The following is a 27,715-nucleotide window of genomic DNA, read 5'->3' on the forward strand; positions in this document are numbered from 1 at the left end:
CAGGTGAGCCTCCTTAACATTTTCTTTCAATCTTTTCCTAATGAATCTCACCCACGTTGATATTTCTTCTCCTATTCCTACTGAATTTACTGTTTACATCACACATTCAGCATTTTAGTATATATTCAGGCAGTGTGTTGGTGTACAATAAACTTTATTGATTGAATGGATGAAGTATCTTATTTTATAACTGGTTTATTTTGAACCAGTTAAGTACTTTCATTTCATTCAGTTGACTGAATGTCAGTTGACTGATCAAACAAATAAATAAACAAATACTGATTTGTTTGAGTAGATTTCTATTACTTTTTTTGGTCTCAGGTATTTTTGGAGTTAATGGAGTCAGAAGGACCCCCAGAGTCAGAGAGTTCAGAAAAATCAATATTTTTCTCGCAGCAAGAAGAAGAGGAAGAAGATGATAATGAAGAAGAAGAAGAATCCAAAGAAGCAGAGGAAACTGCCACCATTAATCCCCTCTTACCCCCTGCTCTCACAGGGGACGTAGAAGGTTTGCAGAAGATTTTTGAGGATCCTGAGAACCCTCACCATGAACAGGCCATGCAGCTACTCTTGGAAGAAGACATCGTTGGGAGAAATTTGTTGTATGCAGCTTGCATGGCTGGGCAAAGTGATGTGATTAGAGCTTTAGCCAAATATGGTGTGAATCTGAATGAAAAAACCACCAGAGGTATTTTGTCTTTTTTCTCTTATCAGTATTACTTATGACTACCTAAAGATGCTATGTATTATCTTTAAATTTGGATAAATTTGATGTGCCTGCTTTATATTTTGCATATGTTATGTGTGTGTGTGTGTGTGTGTGTGTGTGTGTGTGTGTATATATATATACACACACACATATGAATGTGTGTATATGCATGTTGATGTATTTAGTATAGCATAGTAGTTAAGAACACAGAATTCACTATTTATTAGCTGTGTGACTAGGGCAAGTTACTTAATCTTTTTGTGTCTCTGTTTCATCTACAAAATGGGGATGATTGTATTTTCTTTATAGGGTTTTCCTTATAGGTTATGAGGATTAAATATGATAATAAATATAAAGTTGGTATACAGTAAATGCTCAATAATATTATTATCTCTTTCCTTTGAAGATTTATTTGTTTTTGCAGTCATTATCCAATTAACTCTTTAAATTCAGTCACTTTTTTTTTCAGATTGCAAATATAAAACATGGTCATTGTAGAAAATAAAACAATGATCCTTAGCAAATAGGGACTCTACATTTTCTTCATGCTCACATGGAACAATTAAAAAATTGATATGTTAGGCCATAAAGGAAGTGTCTACAAATATCAAAGAATCCGTAGCATGCGGATTGTGGTCTCTGACCACAATAAAATAAAATTAGAAAATAGTAACAAAAAAGATAACTGAAAATCCCTATAATTTTGGAAACAAAAACACACTTTAAATTATCTGTTGGTGACAAAAGATATAATAGAAATTATGAAATAGTTAAGTGGCAACAGGATCTAGTTATGTCAGAACCTGTGGAATAAAACTAAAATTAAAATTCTAATTTAATGCATATATTAGAATATAAGAAATATTGAAAATTAGAAAGCAGAGTATTTAACTCAAGGAGTTAGAAAGAGAACAACTGAAAATCCAAAGAAAGAAGAAGAGAAAATAATAGAGTAAAATAATGACATTGAAAATAAAGAAACAATAGAGAGGGAATTCTCTGGTGGTCCAGTGGTTAGTACTCCACTCTTCCACTGCAGGTGTCCCAGGTTCAGTCCGATCCCTTGTTGACTAAGATCCCTGATCCTGCAAGCTGTACAGTGCAGCCAAAAAAACCCACCAAAAGACAAACAAACAAAAAACACAGTAGAATCAACAAAACCAAAATCTGGTTTAATGAAAAAGAGTTGAAAAACCTTTGATAATACTGATAGTTTTTGATACGTGATATAAGAAAGAGAGAGCATAAACAATATTTGGAATTTTAAAAATGAAGCATTCACATAGGAAAAACTAAGATTTAAAAACTTACTAGAAAGTATCATAAACAACTTCATGACAGTACATTTGAAAACTTGGATGAAATGGACAATTTTCCAATAAAATATAAATTACCAAAACTGATTCAAGAAAAAACTAGGAACTTGACTAGAACCATAGTTATTTAAAAAAATTGAATAAGTAATCAAAATCTGCCTCATTGTCCCACCTAATTCCAAACTCAAATGTTTTAAAAGGTAAGGTTTACTACACTTGTAGGGAAAAAGTAATCTCTAGCTGATACAAAGGTTCCAGAGAATGTAAAGAGAGTTGGAAAACTACTTATTTTATGAGAGATAACTTTTATAGCAAAACTAGTTAAGGACAGCACTAGAAAGGAAAATTATAGGCCAGTCATTTAATAACAGATGCAAACATCTTAAATAAAATATTAACAAATTGAATCTAAGATTGTGTGTTAAAACATTTATTGGACTAGGTTGGGTTTATCCCATTAATGCAGGATGGTTTTAACATTAGAAAAAAATGTTAGTATAATTCACTACCTTAAAAGATTAAATAAACAAAACCACACGATCATATCAATAGATGTAGAAAAGTCTTTTGAAAGAAAATGCAGCACTCGTTCATGATGAAAGCTTTTAGGGAAATAGGAACAGAAGAAACCTTCATTAAGGCTATTGAAAACCTGAAGCAAACTTACCTAGTATTGAATCTTAGCTATGACTTGGGCAAGTTATATAACCTTTCCATGCTACAGTTTCTTCACCCAAAAAGTGGGACTAATAGTAATATCTAAAATCATACTACATAAAAGAAAATGAGAGCCCCAAATCAATATCTGACGGTGTGCCTCTAACACTATTCAAGGAAGGTGGTGTTCTGACTAATTGGTATGAGTATTGCCATCCTCTTGTTAGGTATTTTCCAGTGTGTGGATATAGGTGTACAGTCTTTCAAGTTTGATGATGTGCTCTAAGATAATCCATTTCTTCATTCTGATACCATGCTTGCCATGAAATCTTGTTTAGCTGAGTTTGAAGGTGCATCCTGCTTGCTTCTTGCTGCTTATAGTAAAATGGAGAGGAGAGAAATTGAGAGAACTGGTAAATTAAAAGGAACCAGGACTTGATGATTTGGGAAATTCTAAGCTTATTTGGCATTCCATGAAGATGATTTTATAATGGAAAGTATGCATGAACTGGCCAACCTAATTGTACCAATTTGGCAATTATTATTTTAATCATTATAAAATAATGAATTACATTACAGTTCACCAGTAAATTTCTTGTTTGGTTGGTATTGACTCAGTTCCCATGAGCTTGTTCATGTGGGAGAACAGATCAATTCAGGGTTTTTTGCATTTTTTTTTTGTGAGAACATTTACGTTCTACTCTCAGCAAATTTCAGTTATACAATATAGTTATTACCTATAGTCATCATGTTATACATTAGGTCCTCAGACATTTTTCATCTTATAACTGGAAGTTTGTACCCTTTTACCAACCCCTCCCTGTTTCCCCCACCCCTCAAGCCCCTGGTAACCACTTTTCTACTCTGTTTCCATGGCTTTAACTTTTAATTTTTATTTTAGATTCCACATATAAGTGATACCATACAGTATTTGGCTTTTTCTCTCTGGCTTATTTCACTTAGTATAATGCCCTTGAGGTTCATCCACGTTGTCACAAATGACAGAATTTTCTTTTTTTTTTTTAAAGGATGAATAATTGTGTGCGTATATGTGAACACTATTAATTTTTGGAACATAAGAAGCCATTGGCCTAAAATTAAGGGACTTTTGGGTGAAGAACTGCAGGTAGATATCTCTAAAGTAAGAAGATGTATGCCATTTATTTGTGGATGATACTCAGATGGATAGGAAGGAAAATGATTTTCCAGGTGATTGATGGATCACATTTACGTTCAGGATTTCCTTTCCTTTTAAATACTGAAGAATTGGACACTTTTGATCCAAAGGGAGGAGAATGAAACAGTTCTTACAGTCTCAGCTCTCTGTACTACTGACTTCTGGTGAATTGGGAAGTGCCTTGTTTTCTGTTTGAGCCAAGGACAGGTGTGTGCAGTTTGCAGTTTATTGATGGTGGAACCTCCTCTGGTTCTGGCAAGTCTTTGGTCTCTAAACCTGGCCATACTCAAACAGGCATGATCGGAACTAATTACTGTTTTAAACTCTGTCTTTCCATACAATCAGCAAACATTTGTTAAGGATGGAGGACTAGCCAGGTCTTGTGCTGGGAACTGGGGAAAGATGAATGAATTCAACAAACTTGGACAAGTTCACAGTTTAGCAGAAAACAGATGTGTAAATAGATAATTAATATACAGTGGGACAAGGTACAGTGATAGCTCAGAGGAGAGATTAGTCAACTTTACGTGGAAGTGTTGGACATGGTCAAGGAAGGCTTCACAGAGGAGGCGATATATTGAATCTTTTTTTTTTGGCTGCACCGCGCAGCATGCAGGATCTTAGTTGCCTGACTAGGGATCGAACCTGCGCCCCCTGCAGTGGAAGCGCGGAATCTTAACCACTGGACTGCCACGGAAGTCCAATATATTGAATCTTGAATGACCAAGAGTTTACCAGACAAAGGAGGTTGAAGGATTGGTCATAGCAGGCAATATAGTAACTGTAGTACCAGATTTTAGTGTTACAATATTGTTGTTATTCTGGTATACTTACCCACTATTTTAGGTAATGAAACACTGGCCTTTTTATAGGTATAATAGTTTTATTTGGTATTAAAAAAATATGAAATCAGAGTCATTTATGGGTTGAGAACAATTTCAATGATTTAATTGCTCAGTGTATATAAAAAGACAAACTGAAGATTACAAACTTAAACGGTCCATATTGTGGTATTACAAAATTTCTACTGTAAGAATAATTTTTAAGTTCACAAACTTCCCAAACAAGTAGAATGTGAATCTCATAGTTTTGAAATTGATCAGGAAACTGAAATAGAATCTCTCTCTGTATATGTGGAAACTAAAAAAGACAAATATGAACCAGCAATGTTTTCTTTGGCGATAAAGATTACAACTTACTCTCAATAAAAAGATTGCAGTTCTATCAAAAAAGCAAAAAGCTGTTCGGAGATATCTCTCTCTTTTAAAATTAGATTTGAGGTAATTTGAAGGAAAATATTTGGTATTGGTTTATAACTACTTCCAACTAATGTTGAGTGAGAAAAACTTCAGTAGCTGAAAAAATTTGTACAGAAATATCCTGTTGATACCATTGACACACTTAAAAAATCAAATAATGTGTTTTTTGCAATTTTCATGATTATAGTTTCTTCATTTTTATAGTATTTGTGTTTTTTAAAAATTAATTAATTAATTAATTAATTAATTTTTGGCTGCATTGGGTCTTTGTCGCCGCATGGGCTTTCTCTAGTTGTGGTGAGTGGGGGCTACTCTTCGTTGTGGTGCGTGGGCTTCACATTGCGGTGGCTTCTCTTGTTGCAGAGCACGGGCTCTAGGCACACGGGCTTCAGTAGTTGTGGCACGTGGGCTCAGTAGTTGTGGCGCACAGGCTTAGTTGCTTCGCGGCACGTGGGATCTTCCCGGACCAGGGCTTGAACCCGTGTCCCCTGCATTGGCAGGTGGATTCTTAACCACGGTACTACCAGGGATGTCCCTAGTATTTGTTTTTTCATCTTTAATTTTGATTTGTTTTATCTGACAATTTATATTGCTAATAGAATGACAATATATACTTAATATTCCTATTTGATAGTTATGCTTTTATCTGATATTTTATGCTTATACATTTTCGTATTTAAAGTGTATTAGTGGGCTTCCCTGGTGGTGCCACGGTTAAGTGTATTAGTTACACTAATTAAAAAAATGAATTCTGAACTCTGAGTTTTACAAAATACCAGTATTAATGCTAAGTAAATATAAAATTTATACTTCTATTTTTTATTTTGCTACTGTAATTACTGTATCAGTCAGAAAAAAGCAGCATATGCAAAGTTACAGAGGCATGAAACAACATGATTTGGGGAATTCAAAGAGTCTGGTACTGCTGGTGGTAGGCAGATTGTGAAAAATATTCTAGGTAGGGGAGTATTTTGCTCCATGGCCTATTACTTGTTTGTGACTATCATCATTGGAGTTTTTGGATTTTGACCTTATTAATGACCTTCATCAATTTATAGCAACCTTGAGAAAAGTACTTATCCTCTCCATGCTTTTGTTTCCTCATCTATAAATGAGAAAAATACTCGTGCCTACGTCATAGGATTGTAGTGAGGATTAAATGAGTTGATACTTGTGAAGCACACAGAACAATGCCTGCATAGAGGAAAAAGATTACTTTTCTTCTTGTCTGATCTTTTGCCTTACTGTGAACTACCTGCTCAATTGACTCTCTCTATTTAGGAACCAGTAGTCTTCCACAAAGAAATTATTTTTGTCTTAGAACCAATCCCAATTTTTCAGAATTCCATTTATGGTCCCTTTCTTCCTGCTGGGATTTCTAAATGTAACCTTCTGTATCTCCCTTCTGGGATCAAATACTCATTGCCAATATTATGGGAGAACTTTAGGAAAATCCCCTTCTTGTCTGGATGCGTTTGAAATCATCTTATTTAAATGTTCTTCTTTTCCTGGGAAGGCTGTGGGGTTCATATAGTACAAAGATCTGTGTGTTTTCTTCTAGAAAACACACCATCTCTCACAAGGGGAAAAAGAAAACATACAATGGTTTTTTTAAACCCATGGTTTAAACCCATAGGTTTTAAATTCCTTGGTCAAAGCCTGTCTCTGTTTAGAAATCATGTTTTCTTGTTTTTAAACTATGTATATTAAAAAATAGGAAAAAAATTTAGTTGTTACTGCTGGCCTGGCCTGTAACTTCAGCCTTGAGAAAAGCAATATCAGGACCCAGAATATCTCATTTGGAATGGCCTCCTGCTCCTGCTACTGCAGTGTCTTTTCCGTAGATAGTGTCCCCCTCTCCCAGCAAACCAGGGGCCCTGGGCCGTTTGGCTGAAGAAATGCATCTTCGGAAGGCAGGAACAATGAGGGTTGGTATCTGGATATTTCTTGGCCCCTCATTTTGTAGGGGCTAAAGCCATGATCACATTCTTGGGCCAGTCTTTATCTCTTGGTGTTCTGAAATGTCTCACTGTTGTAACATTAAAAAAAAGAGTTGGGCCAAAGAGGGGAGGTAATTCCACTTTTGGCTGATCGTGGAGTAGCTTACTTCATGCTCCTTTTGATTCCTTATTAATTCTTTATTATCCCTTCTGGTTATGATAGCCTCAAGACAAAGATAGTTTACAACTTGGTCTGAGACCCAGGACTGTGGGAATGTGGTAAATAGGGAGCCAAGGGAGAGGTTTCTGGAAGAAAGTGGAGGAGTCCTTATTCTCTCTTTCCCTACTCTAACCAGTGGCAAACATTTGAGTGCTATTTCCTTTTCCTTATAAACCTTTTATTTGGCAACAGATCTGGGTTGGATTTTGCTTTGGCTGCTTACTACCAGTGTGGCCTTGGGCAAGGTATAGTCTTTCTGATCTGCACTTTCCTCTGTATCCTTTAATGGGGCTGATAATACCTACCTCATAGTGTTAGTGGAAGGATTAAATGAAGTAGTAGCCCATAAAGTACCTAGTACTTAATACATTTAATACATGCTAGTTCATTCTTTTGCTCAACTTTTCTTGTAGTACTACATGCCTCTTTGGCCAGTTAAGTGAATCACAAATGTATCCTCGTGGGTAAGTTAAAACAATCAGTCTTGACTTGATTTTTTTAAACCAGTCTGAAAAAATTTTAAAGATGCCGCCCATGTTTTTCACCTTTACAATTATACCTCATGGTAGTTGCCTCAGTAAATCTAAGAAATAACTTTCTGATTTGATAGGTCATAATTTCCATTTTAATTCAAATGATTAATTTCCAAACCAAAGGCATACCAGTTGTAGTAATTTGTATGATTGTGTTAACAATAATAGAGTAATTAGAGTTGATGCAGATTCCTTAGACTAAAGTCATAGGTCTAATTGTGTTCCGGTAGATGACTGTTAGGGAGATTGCCATCTTCCTTAGAAGATGTTGAAGAGCTCAGGCTTCAGACTGCCTGTGTTGGTGCCTTGTGTTCATCATTTACTGGCTGTGTTCCTTGGGCAAGTTTAGCTTCTCTGGACCTCTGTTTCCTTATCTGTAAAATAGGGATTATAATAGTTCCTACCTCATAGGGTTTTTTATGAACTAAATGAATTTACTGTATGTGAAGCACTTAGAATAGTGCCTAGCCTGTAGTAATTGTTCAATACCTGATTGCCATTGTGATCTTCTAGTCCATAAAATAGCCTAAAGCAGTGCAGTCTTCTTGACCTGACCATCCTCATTCTATTTGTTAGGTTACACGCTCCTACACTGTGCTGCAGCCTGGGGTCGTTTGGAAACTTTGAAAGCACTGGTGGAATTGGATGTTGATATAGAATCTCTGAACTTCCAGGAAGAGCGAGCTCGAGATGTTGCTGCTCGGTATTCCCAGACTGAGTGTGTTGAGTTCCTGGACTGGGCAGGTAAGGAAGCTCACAAGGTAGTAGCAAACTGACTCAAGTTACAGGGTTATAGGCTATGCATTTAACAAAACAAAGAGGTGATTAACATTTTCACCTTCTATCAAGATGTTTTATTTGTAGACCTAACCATAGTCACTGGTGGTGATAATACGTGAAATCTGCCTTTTTTTGTTGTTGGTGTTTTGCTATTGGCCTAAAACATTGTACTTAATAGAAACTATATTGGTTGGAAGCTGGTTGATTTATCACCTTCTAACAATTTCACCAATAATTTTCTGTAAGAATATATGTATAAAATATGTTCAAGGCCATTTTCTGAGAGACCTAGGCAGAGTGGACCATTCCTTAAATGTTTAAAAAAAATGACATACTTGAGGAATATGTTTGATTCCCCAGGTAGAAACAATTGTAATAATTTAAAATGGTTTGCTAGGCAAAATTAATCTATGGTGGTAGAAGTCAGAATAGCAGGTATCATTATGGCATGAGGGGGACTTCTGGGGCATAATATTTTTTTCTTAATTTGGTTGCTGTTTCCAAGGTGTGCTCATGTGTGAAAATTCATTGAGCTGTACACTTATAAATTTTGCACTTTTCTATATGTATGTGATGCTTTAATCAAAGGTCAAAAAACTATGTACTGTTTTGAGTTTCACTAATACTTTTCTTGCATCATTTCCGTAATCCTGTAGAATAGAGCTTAGAGATTTCACGAAGATATACCTGTGTAATTATGTATGCATACAAACATTGGTTAAAAAACTAGTACTAAGGAAGTTCATGGCATTCATTTTACATAGTTATCTGCATTTGTGTTTTTTTAGCAAGCATTTATTAAATGCCCACTATGCGCATAGCACCGTTGTGGTACAATTAATTGTTCCTGCCCTCTGGACATTTGTTAGGCGAGGGATGATAACCTATAGACACACTCCAGAGTTAAATAACAATATCAGAAAGACTATAATTAAGGGTTAAAAGAGGCAGAGCAGGTGGTACATGCTGTGGGGTGGTCAGAGAACATGAAGTCAGAGCATGGTGGAGTTGAGGTGGGCCTTGAAGAAAGGGTGGGATTTACATACACAGTGTAAGGGGAAAGGGTGTGAGCAAAATCTTATGAATGAAAGTGACACATTGGGGAAAAAGTGATGAGATTGCCTTACTAGAATAACAAGTCATAATTTACACAGCTAGGCTACAGCACAGGCAGAAGTAAGTACATGGGCTTTTGAATCAGATTGCTTGAGTTTAAATAGTGGTGTCTCTACGTGAAACCTATGTGACCTTGGACAAGATACTTAAATTCTTTATACTTCAGTCTTAATTTCCAGATAAGGGAGCCAATAATAGTTCTTACCTCTTGGGGGCGTTGTTGTGAGAATGAGATGAGATGATATAAAGCACTTAGCACAACGCCTGGTGTGTGATCACACTCGGAGAATGATGCTACTATTATTACAGTCAGATTATACTCCCAAATGTCAGGCTAAGGTGATTTCATTTCTGTAGCCTTTGGAAGCCACTGAAAGATTTTACGTAGACGAGGGAGAGTATTAGAGTGATATTTAGGAAGATTCATATGGAAACCATAACGAGCTTGCTTATTAGTAAAATGAGAAGGGTACTGGGAGAATTAATAGAAGTAAGGAAATTGAGGGAAGGTAACATATTTGGGAAGAAAAAGATGAGTTATACTTTTTAGATTATTTTATACATAATTGTCCACTTGTACTGAATATTTTCTAGGGGCATTATTTCTGTCAATACCTTTGATTTTGTGATTTTGTATATATATATATATATATATATATATATATATGTGAAAAGAAAATAGCAAAGAATTTAATTGATCCCTTCATGAATAGTTATTGTAGGTGAAATTCACATTATATAATTTAAAATCCGTTTTTGAAGAATGACCCATGGTACTTAAAAAACACAATCCAGGAACAAATTTTGCTGTAACTTTTCTGAAAGCCTGGGGCTTACGGTGTTGAGTTTCATTGGTTTTGTTACCAAATGCAAGTCCATGTGCCTGACATTCAGTGAGGCCAAACAATACCAAAACGTTGGAGTTTGGAGCAGAGAAAGGTTTATTGCAGGACCATGCAAGGAGATGGGTGGCTCATACCTTAAAAACCCCGAACTCCCTGAAAGCTTTCAGCAAAACCCTTTTATAGGAAAGGTGAGGGAGGGTCATGGTTAGTTGTTGCAAACGTCTTGGTGTCAGATTCTTTGTTCTTGAGGTCAGGTCATGGTCAGGTCACGATGTTCCTGTAAACCTCCACCAAAATAAATGTTATTCTTTGTTCTGACAAGAAAGGGCAAGGTCCCAAGGCTCTACTTTCGTCCTCTGAGGTCCAGGCCTGGCCAAAAGGAGGGGTCCCTGCACGGGCCGGTTACCCTGCTGGGGAGCATTCATCCAGCACCCAGCCTGGGTCCTCCTGCCAGTGCCCAGCCCCGGCTGAGGAGGCAGATCTCAGCTGGTGGCACCCTCAGGGCCAGACCCTGCCCAGCCATCATCACTGAGGAAGCCAGGCTCCCAGGACCCAGCTGGCCCTCTGACTCCTCAGGGCACCCAAACAGTGGCCGGGACCCATGGAGACAGCCACCGCCCTTTGGTCGAGGAGGTGGGGATGGGGGAGAGGTTTGCTGCTGCTTCCAGGCCTGGGCCTGGCCAGTGGGCGGCTGTGGAGAGGGCGCTAGAGCTCTGCGGGACACAGCCCTCAGCCTGTCCCTGGGCCCCCCAGCTCACCCGCCAGGCCCGAAGCCAGAGGGCCTGGAGGGCCCCGGGGAGAAGGACGCGATCCGCCTCTCACTGCACTCTCTGCCATGAGGACCACTGTGAGGCTGACTGTTGGCAGAGCAGGACCTCTAAGCGCCAAGCCAACGGTCATGCTAAAGGCTGCGTGCCCACCCCACTTTCCATCTCCCTAATGTCCGTCTGTTTAGTTTGGGTCCTTACAGTCTTAGGGGAATTAGACCTACCATTTCCTAGTGATGACGATAAGAAGACTATAATACTATAAACTAGTCTTCTGTTTCCAGATCAATGATGGGATTGCAAGGATTGGCGCTTCATGGTAATGTAGCTGTGAAATGTCAAAACACAAACTACTCAACATAAAATGTAACGTTTGTTTAATTCAGACTGAACAAGAGTATAAACCACTTCCATTTCTTGCTCTAATGATGAGAGGTTTACGGGGCTGAGGACTCCCTACCCCAGAGACTCCTCTATACTACTGAAAATTTGACTATTAGAGATAAATTTCATTGGGTCTTCAAGGTTTGTAGACTTTTGAAGTGTTCAGGGGTCCTCCATTAATAGAGATACATATCAGTGTTCTCTTAGAGGGAATTAGTTGACAGTTCAGAACTCTGAAGGTACGGAGCAGACATTCATGGAAATGTGGGAGTAGGGTTGTGGTTAGGGAAGAATGGAAGTAAGGAGGGGAGTGGAAAGTGGAACCATAAACAAACTTTTAATAATCCACAATAACCCAAGGCAGGCACTGTTCTCTTCTGTTATTTATAAAGACTGTAGCATTATCTATTACTGTACAAAGGATTGTTTTTTTAGAAGTTTTTTTCCCCTTATGTTGATGGGAGGTATATTATAGATCTGGCATATTTTTCTGGGATTCTTCAACATGTTGTTAAGAAAATCTGTCCTAGTCTCAGACCAGTCTCTCAGTTTTTGTTTGGAAAATATGGAAACCATACTTTAAAAAATTGAGGTGACTGATCAACAAAAGTGTGGAATATTTTAAAAAACTGAGGCATCTTATCAACAAAAGTTTGAAATTAAAAAAGTGTTGATACTTAATTCCTCATTTATTTTACTGAAAATGGAAACATTTATACTTTAAAAAATTAATCTGTTCCTTAGTATTTCCATACCATTTTAACAATATGAGATGGGAAATTAAACGTCTCAGTGTGGCCATAAAATTTGCTCAGGAAACCAAGAAAAATCACAAATATTATTTAAGTCAGAGATTTACTGAAACACTAAATGAAGATTCTGTTCTACAGATTGCTTAATGATTAGTAATCTAACGCATTAAAAAGAACAAAACACTTAAACGTGAAGCAGTGATCGTATACAGTCTTTCCCCAGTACTTTTAGTGAGTATGGAGCCGTTTTAGCTGAAGAGAAATAACTGTTCAATCCAGACTTTGTTGGAAAGTTTCAGTAAAGAATGTGGCAAAAAATTTACAAAGCATCCCAAAGAACCACTTTTGTCCTTACACGAGTTCTTGCAATAGATTTCTTGTGTGGTCTCCATAATGGACTGAGCTATATTTGCATATGGATATGTCTTGTATCCTCTGGCTCCTTTTCCTTCACTCTCTTCCCCTTTAGTTTTTGGTGCTTGACTTTCTTAGCTGGAGGATGATGGGACACCTGATTCAGGTACTTGGTGATCATTGATGTTGTGGCCACCAGTCTGCAGAGTGTTTGGTCAGCGTCATAGATGGACTGGCTTTCTAGATCATTACCAGCTGTATCTAAGGAGGCTTGTTTCTTCAGCTAAAAGGAGAAAAAAAATATTAGAGATTTTTTTATTACTGTAGTTCAAATTAAATTTGTTTTCTGGATATATACACTTAAACTCCAAATACCACATGTTACTTATTTATACAAAGAAAAAGTTACTGTAGATGAAAGGTATAAATGCAGAAGAAATGCTCTTTTGTATATGCCCTTGTGTAAGGTTATAGCAATCATTATCACCATCGGCAAACATTTAATAAGTACTTTCTGTGATTAGAGCATTCTGCTGGGAGAAATTATTTGAATATTAGTAAAATATTTTCCTTTACTAAACAGCCTTAAGGTATAATGTGATAAAATCATAGTCATTTTGTAAATATCTAATTGTTGTGAAGGTCAATGAGCTTTTAAGATTGCCTCAAAATATGGTGTCACTGGCAAAGTGGGAAATTAGTTTAAGAGTGTTGTTTTCCAGAAAGTTATACTAAAATTAGAAATTAGTTTACAGTCCATTAAAAAAATACGTGCCGACTTTTGTATACTTAGCTTTCTTAGATAGATCGGGAAGGGATCTAACAAGATGTCGTTCCATATCCTTAATTTTATGGCTCAGGCAGCTGAGAAAGATACAATGACTTACCTAAGGGCCCAGACAGATACCTTCACTTCCTATGCATTCTATTCATTGTAGCTCACTACTTTCTTGGTGTGTTTTGTAACTTGAAATAATCTATCTAAAATTAATAGGTTATTTTAAGGACCTTCTAATTGAGTACACCTTTGCTGAACACCCGACATATGCAAGAAACTGCTACATGCTGGGGATGAATGGTGGAAATTGGGGAGGTTATGAAGAAGAATAAGACATGGTTCTTTCTCTCAGAGAAGATGATAATCTTATCTTTTAAACTCTTTGATATTCTATAACTATTACTATTTGCATCACTAATTCACCTTTTTTTGGTGTTTCTTCCATTTCACCCACAGGTAATGAGCAGATAAAACAGACAGGATTAAAAAGAGAGCTTGTACTAAAATATAAATAAGATGTAAACAACTCTGAAATATATCCATACTAGCAAAATTGCAGCATAGTTTGTCCAGAGGGTAAGGTAGACAGTGAGATGGAGAAAGCTTAACTTTCAAATAATGCGTTTCTTCTGGGAAAATCTCCCATCCAACCTTTGTCCAGGTAGTACCATCACAAATGCAGAAGCTCTCCCTGAAGAAGCAGATAAACAACAGAGGAAAAATCAGGGATAGTCCTTGAGAAGGCATCTTTCTCTCTCAAATGGAAAAAGTGTTTATAGTCAAAAATTGGCTAGAGACAGAGCAGAAATGCCCTGAATACTAGTTAATATGGTGCTCCAGTCAAAGCACTGAAGATACTTTTCCTAGTCAGCAGAATATACACTGATGATCACTGTAACATCATCAGTCATAGTGATTCAGGGATAAATTCAGTGATGTCATAAAGAACCACACTGGGCTGAAAAGGTGTTGCCTAGCCAATCACCTTGGATTTCTTAGGAACACTTTTTCTTGTCTTTTTCCAGAATAGTTTGAGCCTCTTCAGTTCTCTGAAAAACAAATACTTTACTAATATTTTGCTAGCTAATAAATTTAAATTGTAATTATATTAATAGAATTTCATGGAAACAACTTACCTATATCCTTTCCAACCCTTTTTTTTTTACATCTTTATTGGACTATAATTGCTTTACAATGGTGTGTTAGTTTCTGCTGTATAACAAAGTGAATCAGCTATATGTATACATATATCCTCCCAAATCCCCTCCCTCTGCGTCTCCCTCCCACCCTCCCTATCCCATCCCTCTAGGAGGTCACAGAGCATGGAGCTGATCTCCCTGTGCTATGCGGCTGCTTCCCACTAGCTATCTATTTTATATTTGGTAGTGTATATATGTCCATGCCACTCTCTCACTTCGTCCCAGCCTACTTTTCCCCTCCCAGTGTCCTAAAGTTCATTCTCTATGTCTGTGTCTTTATTCCTGTCCTACCCCTAGGTTCTTCAGCACCATTTTTTTTTTAAGATTCCATATATATATGTTAGCATACAGTATTTGTTTTTCTCTTTCTGACTTACTTCACTCTGTATGATGGACTCTAGGTCCATCCACCTCACTACAAATAACTGAATTTTATTTCTTTTTATGGCTGAGTAATATTCCATTGTATATATGTGCCACATCTTCTTTATCCATTCATCTTTCGATGGACACTTAGGTTGCTTCCATGTCCTGGCTATTGTAAATAGCACTGCAATGAACATTGTGGTGCATGACTCTTTTTGAATTGTGATTTTCTCAAGGTATATGCCCAGTAGTGGGATTGCTTGGTCGTATGGTAGTTCTATTTTTAGTTTTTTAAGGAACCTCCATACTGTACTCTATAGTGGCTGTATCAATTTACATTCCCACCAACAGTGCAAGAGGGTTCCCTTTTCTCCACACCCTCTCCAGTATTTATTGTTTGTAGATTTTTTGATGATGGCCATTCTGACTGGTGTGAGGTGATACCTCATTGTAGTTTTGATTTGCATTTCTCTAATGATTACTGATGTTGAGCATCTTTTCATGTGTTTGTTAGCAATCTGTATATCTTCTTTGGAGAAATGTCTATTTAGGTCTTCTGCCCATTTTTGGATTGGGTTGTTTGTTTTTTTGATATTGAGCTGCATGAGTGCTTGTATATTTTGGAGATTAATCCTTTGTCAGTTGCTTCGTTTGCAAATATTTTCTTCCATTCTGAGGGTTGTCTTTTCGGCTTGTTTACGGTTTCCTTTGCTGTGCAAAAGCTTTGAAGTTTCGTTAGGTCCATTTGTTTATTTTTGTTTTTATTTCCATTTCTCTAGGAGGTGTGTCAAAAAAGATCTGCTGTGATTTTTGTCATAGAGTGTTCTGCCTATGTTTTCCTCTAAGAGTTTTATAGTCTCTGGCCTTACATTTAGATCTTTAATCCATTTTGAGTTTATTTTTGTGTATGGTGTTAGGGAGTGCTCTAATTTCATTCCTTTACATGTAGCTGTCCAGTTTTCCCAGCACCACTTATTGAAGAGGCTGTCTTTTCTCCATTGTATATTCTTGCCTCCTTTATCAAGATAAGGTGACCACATGTGCGTAGGTTTATCTCTCGGCTTTCTATCCTGTTTCATTGATCTATATTTCTGTTTTTGTGCCAGTACTATACTGTCTTAATTACTGTAGCTTTGTAGTATAGTCTGAAGTCAGGGAGCCTGATTCCTCCAGCTCCATTTTTCTTTTTCTTTTAAATTAATTTATTTAATTTATTTTTGGCTGTGTTGGGTCTTTGTTGCTGCGCGTGGGCTTTCTCTAGTTGTGGTGAGTGAGGGCTACTCTTCGTTGCGGTGCACGGGCTTCTCATTGTGGTGGCTCCTCTTGTGGAGCATGGGCTCTAAGCGGGCGGGCTTCAGTAGTTGTGGCACGTGGGCTTCAGTAGTTGTCTCACGTGGACTCAGTAGTTGTGGCTTGCTGACTCTAGAGCACAGGCTCAGTAGTTGTGGCACATGGGCTTAGTTGCTCCGCGGCATGTGGGATCTTCCCGGACCAGGGCTCAAACCCGTGTCCCCTGCGTTGGCAGGTGGATTCTTAACCACTGCACCACCAGGGAAGCCCTGCTCCATTTTTCTTTATCAAGATTGCTTGGGCTATTTGGGATCTTTTGTGTTTCCTTTCAAATTGTGAAATTTTTTGTACTAGTTCTGTGAAAAATGCCATTGGTAGTTTGATAGGGATTGCATTGAATCTGTAGATTGCTTTGGGTAGTATAGTCATTTTCACAGTGTTGATTCTTCCAATCCAAGAACATGGTATATTTCTCCATCTGTTTGTATCATCTTTAATTTCTTTCATCAGTGTCTTATAGTTTTCTGCATACAGGTCTTTTGTCTCCTTGTGTAGGTTTATTCCTAGGTATTTTATTCTTTTTGTTGCAATGGTAAATGGAAGTGTTGCCTTAATTTCTCTTTCAGATTTTTCATTGTTAGTGTATAGGAATGCAAGAGATTTCTGTGCACTAATTTTGTATCCTGTTACTTTACCAAATTCATTGATTAGCTCTAGTAGTTTTCTGGTAACATCTTTAGGATTCTCTATGTATAGTATCATGTTATCTGCAAACAGTGACAGTTTTATTTCTTCTTTTCCGATTTGGATTCCTTTTATTTCTTTTTCTTCTCTGATTGCTATGGCTAAAAATTCCAAAACTGTGTTGAATAATAGTGGTGAGAGTGGGCAACCTTGTCTTGTTCCTGGTCTTAGTGGAAATGGTTTCAGTTTTTCACCATTGAGAATGATGTTGGCTGTAGGTTTGTCGTATATGGCCTTTATTATGTTTAGGTAAGTTCCGTCTATGCCTACTGGAGGATTTTTATCATAAATGAGTGTTGAATTTTGTCAAAAGCTTTTTCTGCATCTATTGAGATTATCATATGGTTTTTCTCCTTCAATTTGTTAATATGGTGTATTACATTGATTGATTTGCATATGTTGAAGAATCCTTGCATTCCTGGGATAAACCCCACTTGATCATGATGTATGATCCTTTTAATGTACTGTTGGATTCTGTTTGCTGTATTTTGTTGAGGATTTTTGCATCTATGTTCATCAGTGATATTGGTCTGTAGTTTTCTTTCTTTGTAACATCTTTGTCTGGTTTTGGTATCAGGGTGATGGTGGCCTTGTAGAATGAGTTTGGGAGTGTTCCTCCGTCTGCAATATTTTGGAAGAGTTTGAGAAGGATAGGTGTTAGCTCTTCTCTAAATGTTTGATAGAATTCACCTGTGAAGCCATCTGGTCCTGGGCTTTTGTTTGTTGGAAGATATTTAATCACAGTTTCAATTTCATTACTTGTGATTGGTCTGTTTTTATTTTCTATTTCTTCCTGGTTTAGTTTTGGAAGGTTGTGCTTTTCTAAGAATTTGTCCACTTCTTCCAGATATCCATTTTATTGGCATATAGCTGCTTCTAGTAATCTCTCATGATCTTTTGTATTTCTGCAGTGTCAGTTGTTATTTCTTTTTTTAAAAATTTATTTATTTTATTTTATTTATTTTATTTTTGTCTGCATTGGGTCTTCGTTGCTGCACACGGGCTTTTCTCTGGTTGTGGCGAGCGGGGGCTACTCTTCGTTGTGGTGCGTAGGCTTCTCATTGTGGTGGCTTCTCTTGTTGGGAGCACGGGCTCTAGGTGCGCAGGCTCAGTAGTTGTGGCTCACGGGCTCTAGAGCGCAGGCTCTGTAGTTGCTCCACGGCATGTGGGATCTTCCGGGACCAGGGCTCGAACCCGTGTCTCCTGCATTGGCAGGGGGATTTTTAACCACTGCGCCACCAGGGAAGCCCCTGTTACTTCTTTTTCATTTCTAATTCTGTTGATTTGAGTCTTCTCCCCTTTTTTCTTGATGAGTCTGGCTACCAGTTTATCAATTTTGTTTATCTTCTCAAAGAACCAGCTTTTAGTTTTATTGATGTTTGCTATTGTGTCCTTCATTTATTTTTTAATTTATTCCTGATCTGATTTTTATCATTGTTTTCCTTCTGCTAACTTTGGGTTTTTTTGGTCCTTCTTTCTCTAATTGCTTTAGGTGTAAGGTTAGGTTGTTTATTTGAGATTTTTCTTGTTTCTTGAGATAAGATTGTATTGCTATAAACTCCCCTCTTAGAACTGCCTTTGCTGTATCCCATAGGTTTTGGGTGGTCGTGTTTTCATTGTCATTTGTTTCTAGGTATTTTTTGATTTCCTCTTTGATTTCTTCAGTGATCTCTTGGTTATTTAGTGGTGTGTATTGGGGTGTCTGTGAACTTATTATGCTTTTAGGCAGCCTCTCAGCTAATGGGTGGGGTTGTTTTCCTGTCTTGCTAGTTGTTTGGCATGGGGTGTCCAGCAGTGGAGCTTGCTGGTCGCTGAGCGGAGCTGGGTCTTAGCGTTGAGACGGAGATCTCTGGGAGAGCTCTCGCCGATTGATATTATGTGAGGCCGGGAGGTCTCTGGTGGCCCAATGTCCTGAACTCGGCTCTCCCACCTCAGAGGCTCAGGCCTGACACTCGGCTGGAGCACCAAGACCCTGTCAGCCACACAGCTCAGAAGAAAAGGTAGGAAAAAAAAGAAAGAAAAATAAAATAAAATGAAGTTATTAAAATAAAAAAATTAAAAAACTAATAAAAAAAAGGAGAGCAACCAAACCAATAAACAAATCCACCAATGATAACAAGTGCTGAAAACTATACTAAGATAAACATCAAAATCAGAAACTAGTCTGTTGCATACAGCAAACCCCAAGTCTACAGTTGCTCCCAAAGTTCACGGCCTCAATTTTGGGACGATTTGTTGTCTATTCAGGTATTCCAGAGATGCAGGTTACATCAAGTTGATTGTGGAGATTTAGTCCGCTGCTCTTGAGGCTGCTGGGAGACATTTCCCTTTCTCTTCTTTGTTCACATGGCTCCTGGGGTTCAGCTTTGGATTTGGCCCTGCCTCTGCATGTAGGTCACCTGAGGGCGTCTGTTCTTTGCCCAGACAAGAGGGGGTTAAAGGAGCAGCTGATTCGGGGGCTCTGGCTCACTCAGGCTGGGGAGAGGGAGGGGTACGGTAGTTATAATTCGAATGTGGGGTGAGCCTGTAGCAGAGGCTGGCGTGACGTTGCAACAGCCTGAGGTGTGCCGTGTGTTCTGCCAGGGAAGTTGTCCCTGATCCCAGGACCCTGGCAGTGGCGGGCTGCACAGGCTCCCGGGAGAGGAGGTGTGGAGAGTGACCTGTGCTTGCACACCGGATTCTTGGTGGCTGCAGTAGCATCCTTAGCATTTCATGCCTGTCTCAGGTGTCCGCGCTGATAGCCACGGCTCGCACCTGTCTCTGGAGCTCGTTTAGGCAGTGCTCTGAATCCCCTCTCCTTGTGCACCCCGAAGCAATGGTCTCTTGCCTCTTAGGCAGGTCCAGACTTTTTCCTGGCCTCCCTCCCAGCTAGCTGTGGCGCACTAGCCCCCTTCAGGCTGTGTTCACAGAGCCAACCCCAGTCTTCTCCCTGGGATCCGACCTCCGAAGCCGGAGCCTCAACTCCCAGCCCCCACCAGTCCCGGCCGGCAGGTGAGCAGACAAGCCTCTCAGGCTGGTGATTGCTAGTTGACAGCGATCCTTTGTGCGGGAATCTCTCCGCTTTGCCCTCTGCACCCCTGTTGCTGCGCTGTCCTCTGTGGCTCCAAAGCTTACCACACACCCACCCCCCCGTCTCCACCAGTGAAGGGGCTTCCTAGTGTGTGGAAACTTTTCCTTCTTCACAGCTCCCTCCCAGAGGTGCAGGTCCCGTCCCTATTCTTTTGTCTCTGTTTTTTCTTTTTTCTTTTGCCATACCCAGGTACGTGGGGATTTTCTTGCCTTTTGGGAAGTCTGAGGTCTTCTGCCAGCATTCAGGAGGTGTTCTGTAGGAGCTGTTCCACTTCTAGATGTATTTCCGATGTATTTGTGGGGAGGAAGGTGATCCCTGCATCTTACTCCTCCGCCATCTTGAAGATCCTCCCCAACCCTTTTGAAGTATGGTACTTTCACATCTACTTACAAAGTAGCTATAGCTGTGTTATTTCATACAACCTAGCATCTGCTTCTGTTTTTTTCATTCTGGAATGTCCTTCCCTTCAAATAGTCAAGCAAATACTGAGTCCCTCCCCCTTTCGACCTATGTCTTTTTGGTGGCAATGTGGTACTATCAGGTAGTGGGTGAGGGGTGGGGAATTTGGCGTGGTAAGTGAAAAAGAGATGGTGAGGTAGAATGGTATATGATAAGAAGGTGATACAGACTCTGCCTTTAAGGAACTTACAGTCTAGAGGTAGAAGCAAAAAACAGGATAACAAAAAATTACAAGACAGATTAAACTCAGAGCTAAATCAAATGATAATCACGTCACAGTTGATAGAACAACGAGATCTACCTGGGGGAATTAGGAGTTTCACAGAAGTGCATTTTAAAGTAAGCTTTGAAGAATGAGTAGAATTTTGGTGGGTGGCAATGCAGAGAGGGCATCTTAGGTTGAGGAAACATAATAAGCAAAGAAATTCTGTGTAAACCTTTAGACAACCATTTATAAATATTTATTGAGCACCTCCTATGTGCTAAATACTGTTCTAGGAGCTGAGAAAACATACACAACTAGGCATAAAACAATCTTTATGTTTATGGAGTTTACTTTCTAGTAGGGAAACACAGAAAATAAAATTATCTAAATCTATGTATCTATGCAGTGTTACGGAGAAAAATAGAGTGGTAACGGGGTTATGAAGTCGCCAGCAAGTGAATGAGCGAGAGTGTGTTATTTTATAGAGGGCAATCAGGAGAGGCTTCTCTATTAAGGTGATGCTCGAGCAGAGACCTGAGGAACGAAGGAGTGAGCCCTGTTGACATCTGGGAGCAGGGGGAACAGGGAGTAAATAATGGACAGGGTCTCTGGATGAATGTTGCAAGGGATGAAGCTGGAAAGATAGTTTGTGGCTAGATAGATCTTGGAAGGCCCTGCATTTTATTCAGTAGTCAATAGGGGGTCATTTACGGAGCTTTGGGGAGAGGAGTGACATAATAATAAACTTATTAAGGGCTTTACTGTGTGACAGGCACTGTATCAAGACATCTGCATGCATTATCCTATAATACGTTGTGTTTAATTCTTACAACAACCCTATGAGGATGGTACTATAATACTTCCATTTTCTAGATGGAGAAACTGAGGTTAGTGGGGTTAAGATATTACTATGGTCTGAAAGTTTGTGTTCCCCCCCAAGTTCATATGTTGAAATCCTAATGCCCAATGTGATGGTATTAGGAAGTGGGGCCTTTGGGAGATGCTTAGGACATGAAGGTGGAGCCCTCATGAATGGGGTTAGTGTTCTTATAAAAGAGTCCCCACAGAGTTCCCTAACCCCATCCACTATGTGAGGGCACAGTGAGAAGGTGCTGGCAATGAAGGAAGAGGGTTTTCACTAGACTGCAACCATGTTGACAGCTTGATCTTGGACTTCCCAGCCTCCAGAACTGTGAAAAATAAGTTTCTGTTGTTTATAAACTACGTAGTCTGTGGTATTTTGCAGACTGAATGCAGTAAGACAGGCATTAAGAGGATGCTTGCAGTAAGCTCCTTTCTCTACCAAGCCACCCAAAATACATATATGCTGTTAGTAAAATCAGTGTGCTTATTATATAAATGCAATTCTATGACAAGTCCCTTAGTCCCCTCTTCCAGCTAATTCCTCTGCTAAACTTCATCCTGTATTGAAATTCTGGAGCCACTACTGACTCCAGGTCACCCAGCTAGTGGAGCCAAAACCTAAACCTTGGATTCCAGTTTAGGGAATTAATTCTGCTTGCAACATGAATGGTGGGTTTGAAGCTGTGACTGACAAAACTATTCAGCTGCAAAAACGTGCTGTCTTTCATGAAAAAGGAAGGATGACTCAGGCTGGAGCTGAAGGCCAAGAGGATGGAGCCTTACACCACAGATGATTATCCCCAGGCTTTGATACCTAATAGAATTTGCCCTGTGGGATTTCAAAATTACTTGGGAATGTGGTGACTCCTTTTTTCCTCTAATTTCTCACTTTTTGAATGGCATTATCTATAACTGTTGCTCTGTGCCTGTTCCACAACTGTATTTTGGGAGCAGAGAACTTTGTTTTCTAGTTTCACAGGTCTACAGATGGAGAGGAATTTTACCCCAGGATAGATGGATCATACTAATGTCTCATGCATACCTTGTTTAGATGATGAGATGAGACTTTTGAGCTGATGATATTTTAGATGAGCATTTGGACATGAGTTGATGTTGTAATGGGTTGAAACTTTTGGATGTTGGCGTGGGGTAAATGTATTTTGCATGTGGGATAGGTGTGAGTTTTAGGAGGTCAGAGGGACGACTGTGGTAGGCTGAAAAAAGTCTGCCAAAGATATCTAGGTTCTAATCCCTGGAACCTGTGAATGTTACCTCATATGGGATTTTGCAGATCCTTAAATTAAGGATCTTCCGATGGGGAGATTATCCTGGATTATCCAGGTGGGGCCTAAATGTAATTACAAGTGTCCTTATTATAAGTGAGAGGCAGGAGATTTGACACAGAAGAGGAGAAGGTGATTTGATGATGGAACTAGACATTGGAGTGGTGTAGTTTGATTGAAGATGGAGGAAGGAGCCACAGCCAAGGGGTACAGGCTGCCACTAGAGGTTGCAAACAGCAAGAAAATAGATTCTCCCTTCAGAGCCCCCAGAAAGAATCTTCCCTGCCAACACAATCAGCTAAACTGATTTCAGGCTTTTCGCCTCTAGAATTGTAAGAGGATAAACTATAAACTTGAGTTGCTTTAAGCCACCAAATTTATGGCAATTTGTTATAGCAGCCACAGGAAACGAATACATCAATTGTTAAATTAATTTGAGGCTAATCTACCATTTACTATATTCAGTTGTTCCGTCTAGGAATATGGTAAATCTTCCCATTTATTTGAGTCTTTTATTTCTCTCAAAGTGTTGTAATTTTGTTTAAACAGGTCTTGCAAATTTTGCGATGGGTGCTATAGAGAATGGAATTATTTTAAACACTTTTTTTTTAAAAGAGGGAAGCTATTTGAATTTATTTTGAAGGATAAAGAAGGGTAAAGCAAGTGACAGTTTTTCTCTTGGAAATGTTTTTTGTTCCTTTCCCCAGAGTAGATATTTTGATAGACTATAGTCTCTGTGGTATCAGGTATCACATTTTATATTTATTTGCTCTTTAAAAATTTTAGCACAATTCTAGGAATACAGTGAGTGCCCCAAAGTGCTGTGCTAGTTGAATGTTGTCCTTTTGAAGTTCCCCAAGGAAAACAACTGCAACAAATCTCCCATGCAGTCTTTATAAAGCTCTGGAGATATAAGTGTACATTACAAACATGTAATGTTTGTAATGCATATTTTTTGGTCTTTGTCTTATTATTATGCATTTTACTGTTCTGTTCTTTCAGATGCAAGGCTAGCGCTGAAAAAATATATTGCAAAGGTCTCTGCAATTGTTACAGATACAGCAAAGGGACCAGGGAAGCTTTTAAAGGAAGACAAGGTACTGCATTGTGATTATAGTTTGCTCTGAAGTCTTCTGAGATTTTTGCCTTGTATCTTTAATTTCTACACTGATGCACTAGAGGTAGATAGCAGTCCTCACTGCTCTCTTCTCCCTCCCTTCCTTCATTTTTTCCTTTCTTAATAAACTGCTGTATAGGGGAGGGGCACAGGAACAGCATTAATAGTACTGGCAGTGTTCTTGTTCCTCTGTTGATTAGTGGGATCCACTGATACTCATTTCATTATTTTGCTTTAAAACTTAGATATACATCATGTATTTTTGTAAATATGTATATACACAGTACATATTTTTTAACATATCAAATTTAACATAATGGTGAAAAAAGATACACAGATGTAAAGATAGCTAATTGTAAAGCCAGCTTGCCACATTTACTATATACTAAGTACTGCATGTGAACTAGTTTATTACTTTGGATGTACACTAAAAAAAAGATACACTTAAGGTGTTAGAAATGTGTTTGGGTTTTAAATTATTTCCTGCATTTCTGTACAGGAAGTTCTATGAATTTTCTGTGACTTATAATTCTGATGAAAAAGAATAGCTATTGCTAAAAGTATAAGACATCGTCAAGTCTGAGAACATGCTAAGTTACACATTTCACTTGTTTGTAAAACACTTTACAAAATCTCTTATGAAACAAAATATAGGCAGAATTCTATTAGAATAGCTATTGCAGCTATTAGATCTGCAAAACAATCTTTCTGGCATGGACAGTGCTTTGTCAAACTAGTTACTATAAAAGCCTTTTTAATTTCAGTTTTCAAATATTTGGTTATTTGAGCTAGAAAATATAGTAATGATTAGAATAAAATAAAAATAAAACATCTAAAGCAAACTTAATAGTTTTCTCTTTTCCCTTTGCAGTCTTATTACCGTGTGGTTCTAATAACAATTTTGTGTTAATCTCATCATGCTTTCCCTTCACTTATGTAAACGTATGTATGCACACAGAGTTTTATAAGAGGTTTTGCTTTTATAAAAATAGGATCATACTATACAAATTGTTCTTTACTTTTTTTTTCCTTTAAAGAATATATTATGGATATCTTTATAAATACACTTTATTCTATATACTTCTGTATATACTACTGCTTATTTAATAATATGGACAGGACATATAATACATTTATTCATGTCTCTTTATTATTACAAACCATAGAGTAATGAACATCTTAAATCAGATATCAGCAGTTTGCTGCTCATGTGCAAAGAGATGGTTTTGCAATGCAAACTGAGAGGTTTTCAGTGAGGTGGAGCTCTTTTTGCATTTCTTGCACTTTCTTCTCCTGTGAACCGCCTGAGAAGGAATAAAATATCCTCGGCATTGTCCGTTGAGTTGCATGCAGCTCATATCATCCACCCATTTTTTTCCAACCTTTGCAAACACTTTTCTTTATCACAGGGCTCATTGAAAATAAAGAATTAGGGAGAAGGTGTAGACTGGCCCAAGACTTCATGACTCTAGATTATGAGTTTCTTTATACGCACATTCCACTAATGTTAGAGCTGCACTGTCAGATATAGTAGCCCCTAGCCATATGAGATTATTTAAATTAGAATTAATTAAATAAAATTAAAAATTCAGTTCTTCAGCCACTTTTCTAGTGCTCACTGGCTATGTACGTCTAATGGTGACTGTATTGGACAATGCAGATACAGAACATTTCCATCATCACAGAAAGTTCTGTTGCACAGTGCTGGTTTAGAGATACTATAGAGTTTTATTTTTAAATAAACAAGTGGAAAGTAAATTCTTTGTTTCTGCCTCTAGAATACCATCCTCAATGCATGCCGTATAAAAAATGAATGGCTGGAAACCCATTTAGAAGCTTCCATTAATGAGCTTTTTGAGCAGAAACAGCAATTGGAGGATATTGTGACTCCTATCTTCACAAAAATGGCTACACCACGTAAGTTTTGGATAAAAATGGTTTGAATGTCAGAAAAGGTGAAAATTAGGTTCAATGTTGTTATTTCTGAGATAATCTGATTTCAGCACTCTTCATTAAGTAGCCATTAACCTTGTTACAGGCACCAATCTGTAACTCAGTTTCATTGGGTTACAATATTAATAATAACTAAAAATAATGACAGAGTTATTTCTACAGAGAATGTCTAGCACTAATCTTATTACCATCATTAATCATTTAATTTTATGTAATTTACTATGGTTTTGGCCAGTGATTTTCAACCAGGAAGACATGTCCTTCAAGGAGATAGAGCGGCAGAATTTGAAAAAAACATTTTCAGTAATGTAACTCTATAGTTTGAAAAACCTATTGTGGGAATACTGTCCTGTCAGTGGAGAAGGTGCACCGTCAGAACCTTGGTGGCAGGTGTACCTAAGATTTAAAAAATATCAGCTTTATTGAGATAGAATTCTCATACCATAAAATTCACCATTTAAAAAATGAAAAATTCAGTCGTTTTCAGTGTATTTTCAGAGTTATATAATCATCACCACTGTCTAATTTTAGAACATTTTACCAGCCCGAAGAGACACACCACATCTATTAGTAGTCACTGCCCATTCCTCCCTTCCACAAGTCCCTGGCAACTACTAATCTACTTTTTATCTCTATGGATTGCCTGTTCTGAACATTTCAGAGATAGATCATATAGTCTGTTGCCTTTTGGGTCTGGCTTCTTTCGCTTTGCGTAATGTTTTTAAGGTTCATCCGTGTTGTAGTATGTGTCAGTATTCCTTTTTATCGCTGAACAATAGTCCATTGTATGGATTCAAATTTATCCATTCATTAATTGATGGACACTTGAGTTTCTACTCATTTGATATTATAAATAATGCTGCTATGAATTTTTGTGCACAAATTTTTGTGTGGCCACATGCTTTCATTTCTCTTGGGTATATATTTAGGAGTAGAATTGCTGGGGTCATATGGTACCTCTATTTCTGACCTTTTGAGGAATTGCCAAACTGTTTCCAAATTTCCATTCCCATAAGCAATATATATGAGGATTCCAATTTCTCCACATTGTTATCAACATTTATTATTATCTTAAAAAAATTTTTTTAGCTGTTCTAGTGGGTATGAAGTATCTTAATGTAGTTCTGATTTGCATTTCCTTAATTACTGGTGATGTTAAACATTTTTTCAAGTGCTTACTGGCCATTTGTGTATTTTCTTTGGAGAAATGTCTCTGAATCTTTTGCCCATTTTTAAGTTGAGTTGTCTTCTTATTTTTTTAATTGAAGTATAGGTGATTTATAATATTATATTAGTTTCAGATGTACAGCATAGTAATGCAATATTTTAATAGAATTTAAAGTTACTACAAAATAATGGGTACACTTCCCTGTGCTGTTCAATATAGCCTTGTTGCTTATTTATTTTATGTATAGTGGTTTATATCTCTTAATCCCCTACCCCTATCTTGCCCCTCCCGTCTTCTCTCTCCCACTGGTAACTACTAGTTTGTTCTCTGTATCTGTGGGTCTGTTTGTTTTGTTATATTCATTTGTTTTATAAAAAATTTTTTAGACTCCACATGTAAGTGATAACATA

At 38.0% G+C, this 27,715-nt stretch overlaps 2 protein-coding genes across 4 annotated transcripts in view; one reads left to right on the forward strand and one right to left on the reverse strand.

Annotated features, from left to right (window-relative positions):
- LOC309648644 (ankyrin repeat domain-containing protein 45-like) overlaps positions 1-27,715 on the forward strand; it is a 156,619-nt gene that overhangs the window by 7,363 nt on the left and 121,541 nt on the right. For all 3 annotated transcript variants that reach the window (XM_082437502.1, XM_082437503.1, XM_082437501.1), the window contains 4 exons: positions 322-688; positions 8,388-8,555; positions 24,070-24,164; positions 25,963-26,101. In XM_082437502.1, coding sequence (XP_082293628.1) covers positions 337-688; positions 8,388-8,555; positions 24,070-24,164; positions 25,963-26,101 — 754 coding nt within the window. In that variant the 5' untranslated portion in view covers positions 322-336. Of the gene's footprint in view, positions 1-321; positions 689-8,387; positions 8,556-24,069; positions 24,165-25,962; positions 26,102-27,715 lie in introns of those variants that run through there.
- TEX50 (testis expressed 50) lies at positions 12,704-16,363 on the reverse strand (the record flags this gene model as incomplete). The annotated part of the gene is given in 3 exon segments (XM_082414514.1): positions 12,704-12,912; positions 12,915-13,092; positions 14,011-16,363. Coding segments are annotated over 3 exon segments (711 nt in total). The 5' UTR covers positions 14,335-16,363.

This window comes from Balaenoptera physalus (assembly GCF_965194825.1).
Source record: "Balaenoptera physalus genome assembly, chromosome: 1".
NCBI lineage: Eukaryota > Metazoa > Chordata > Mammalia > Artiodactyla > Balaenopteridae > Balaenoptera > Balaenoptera physalus.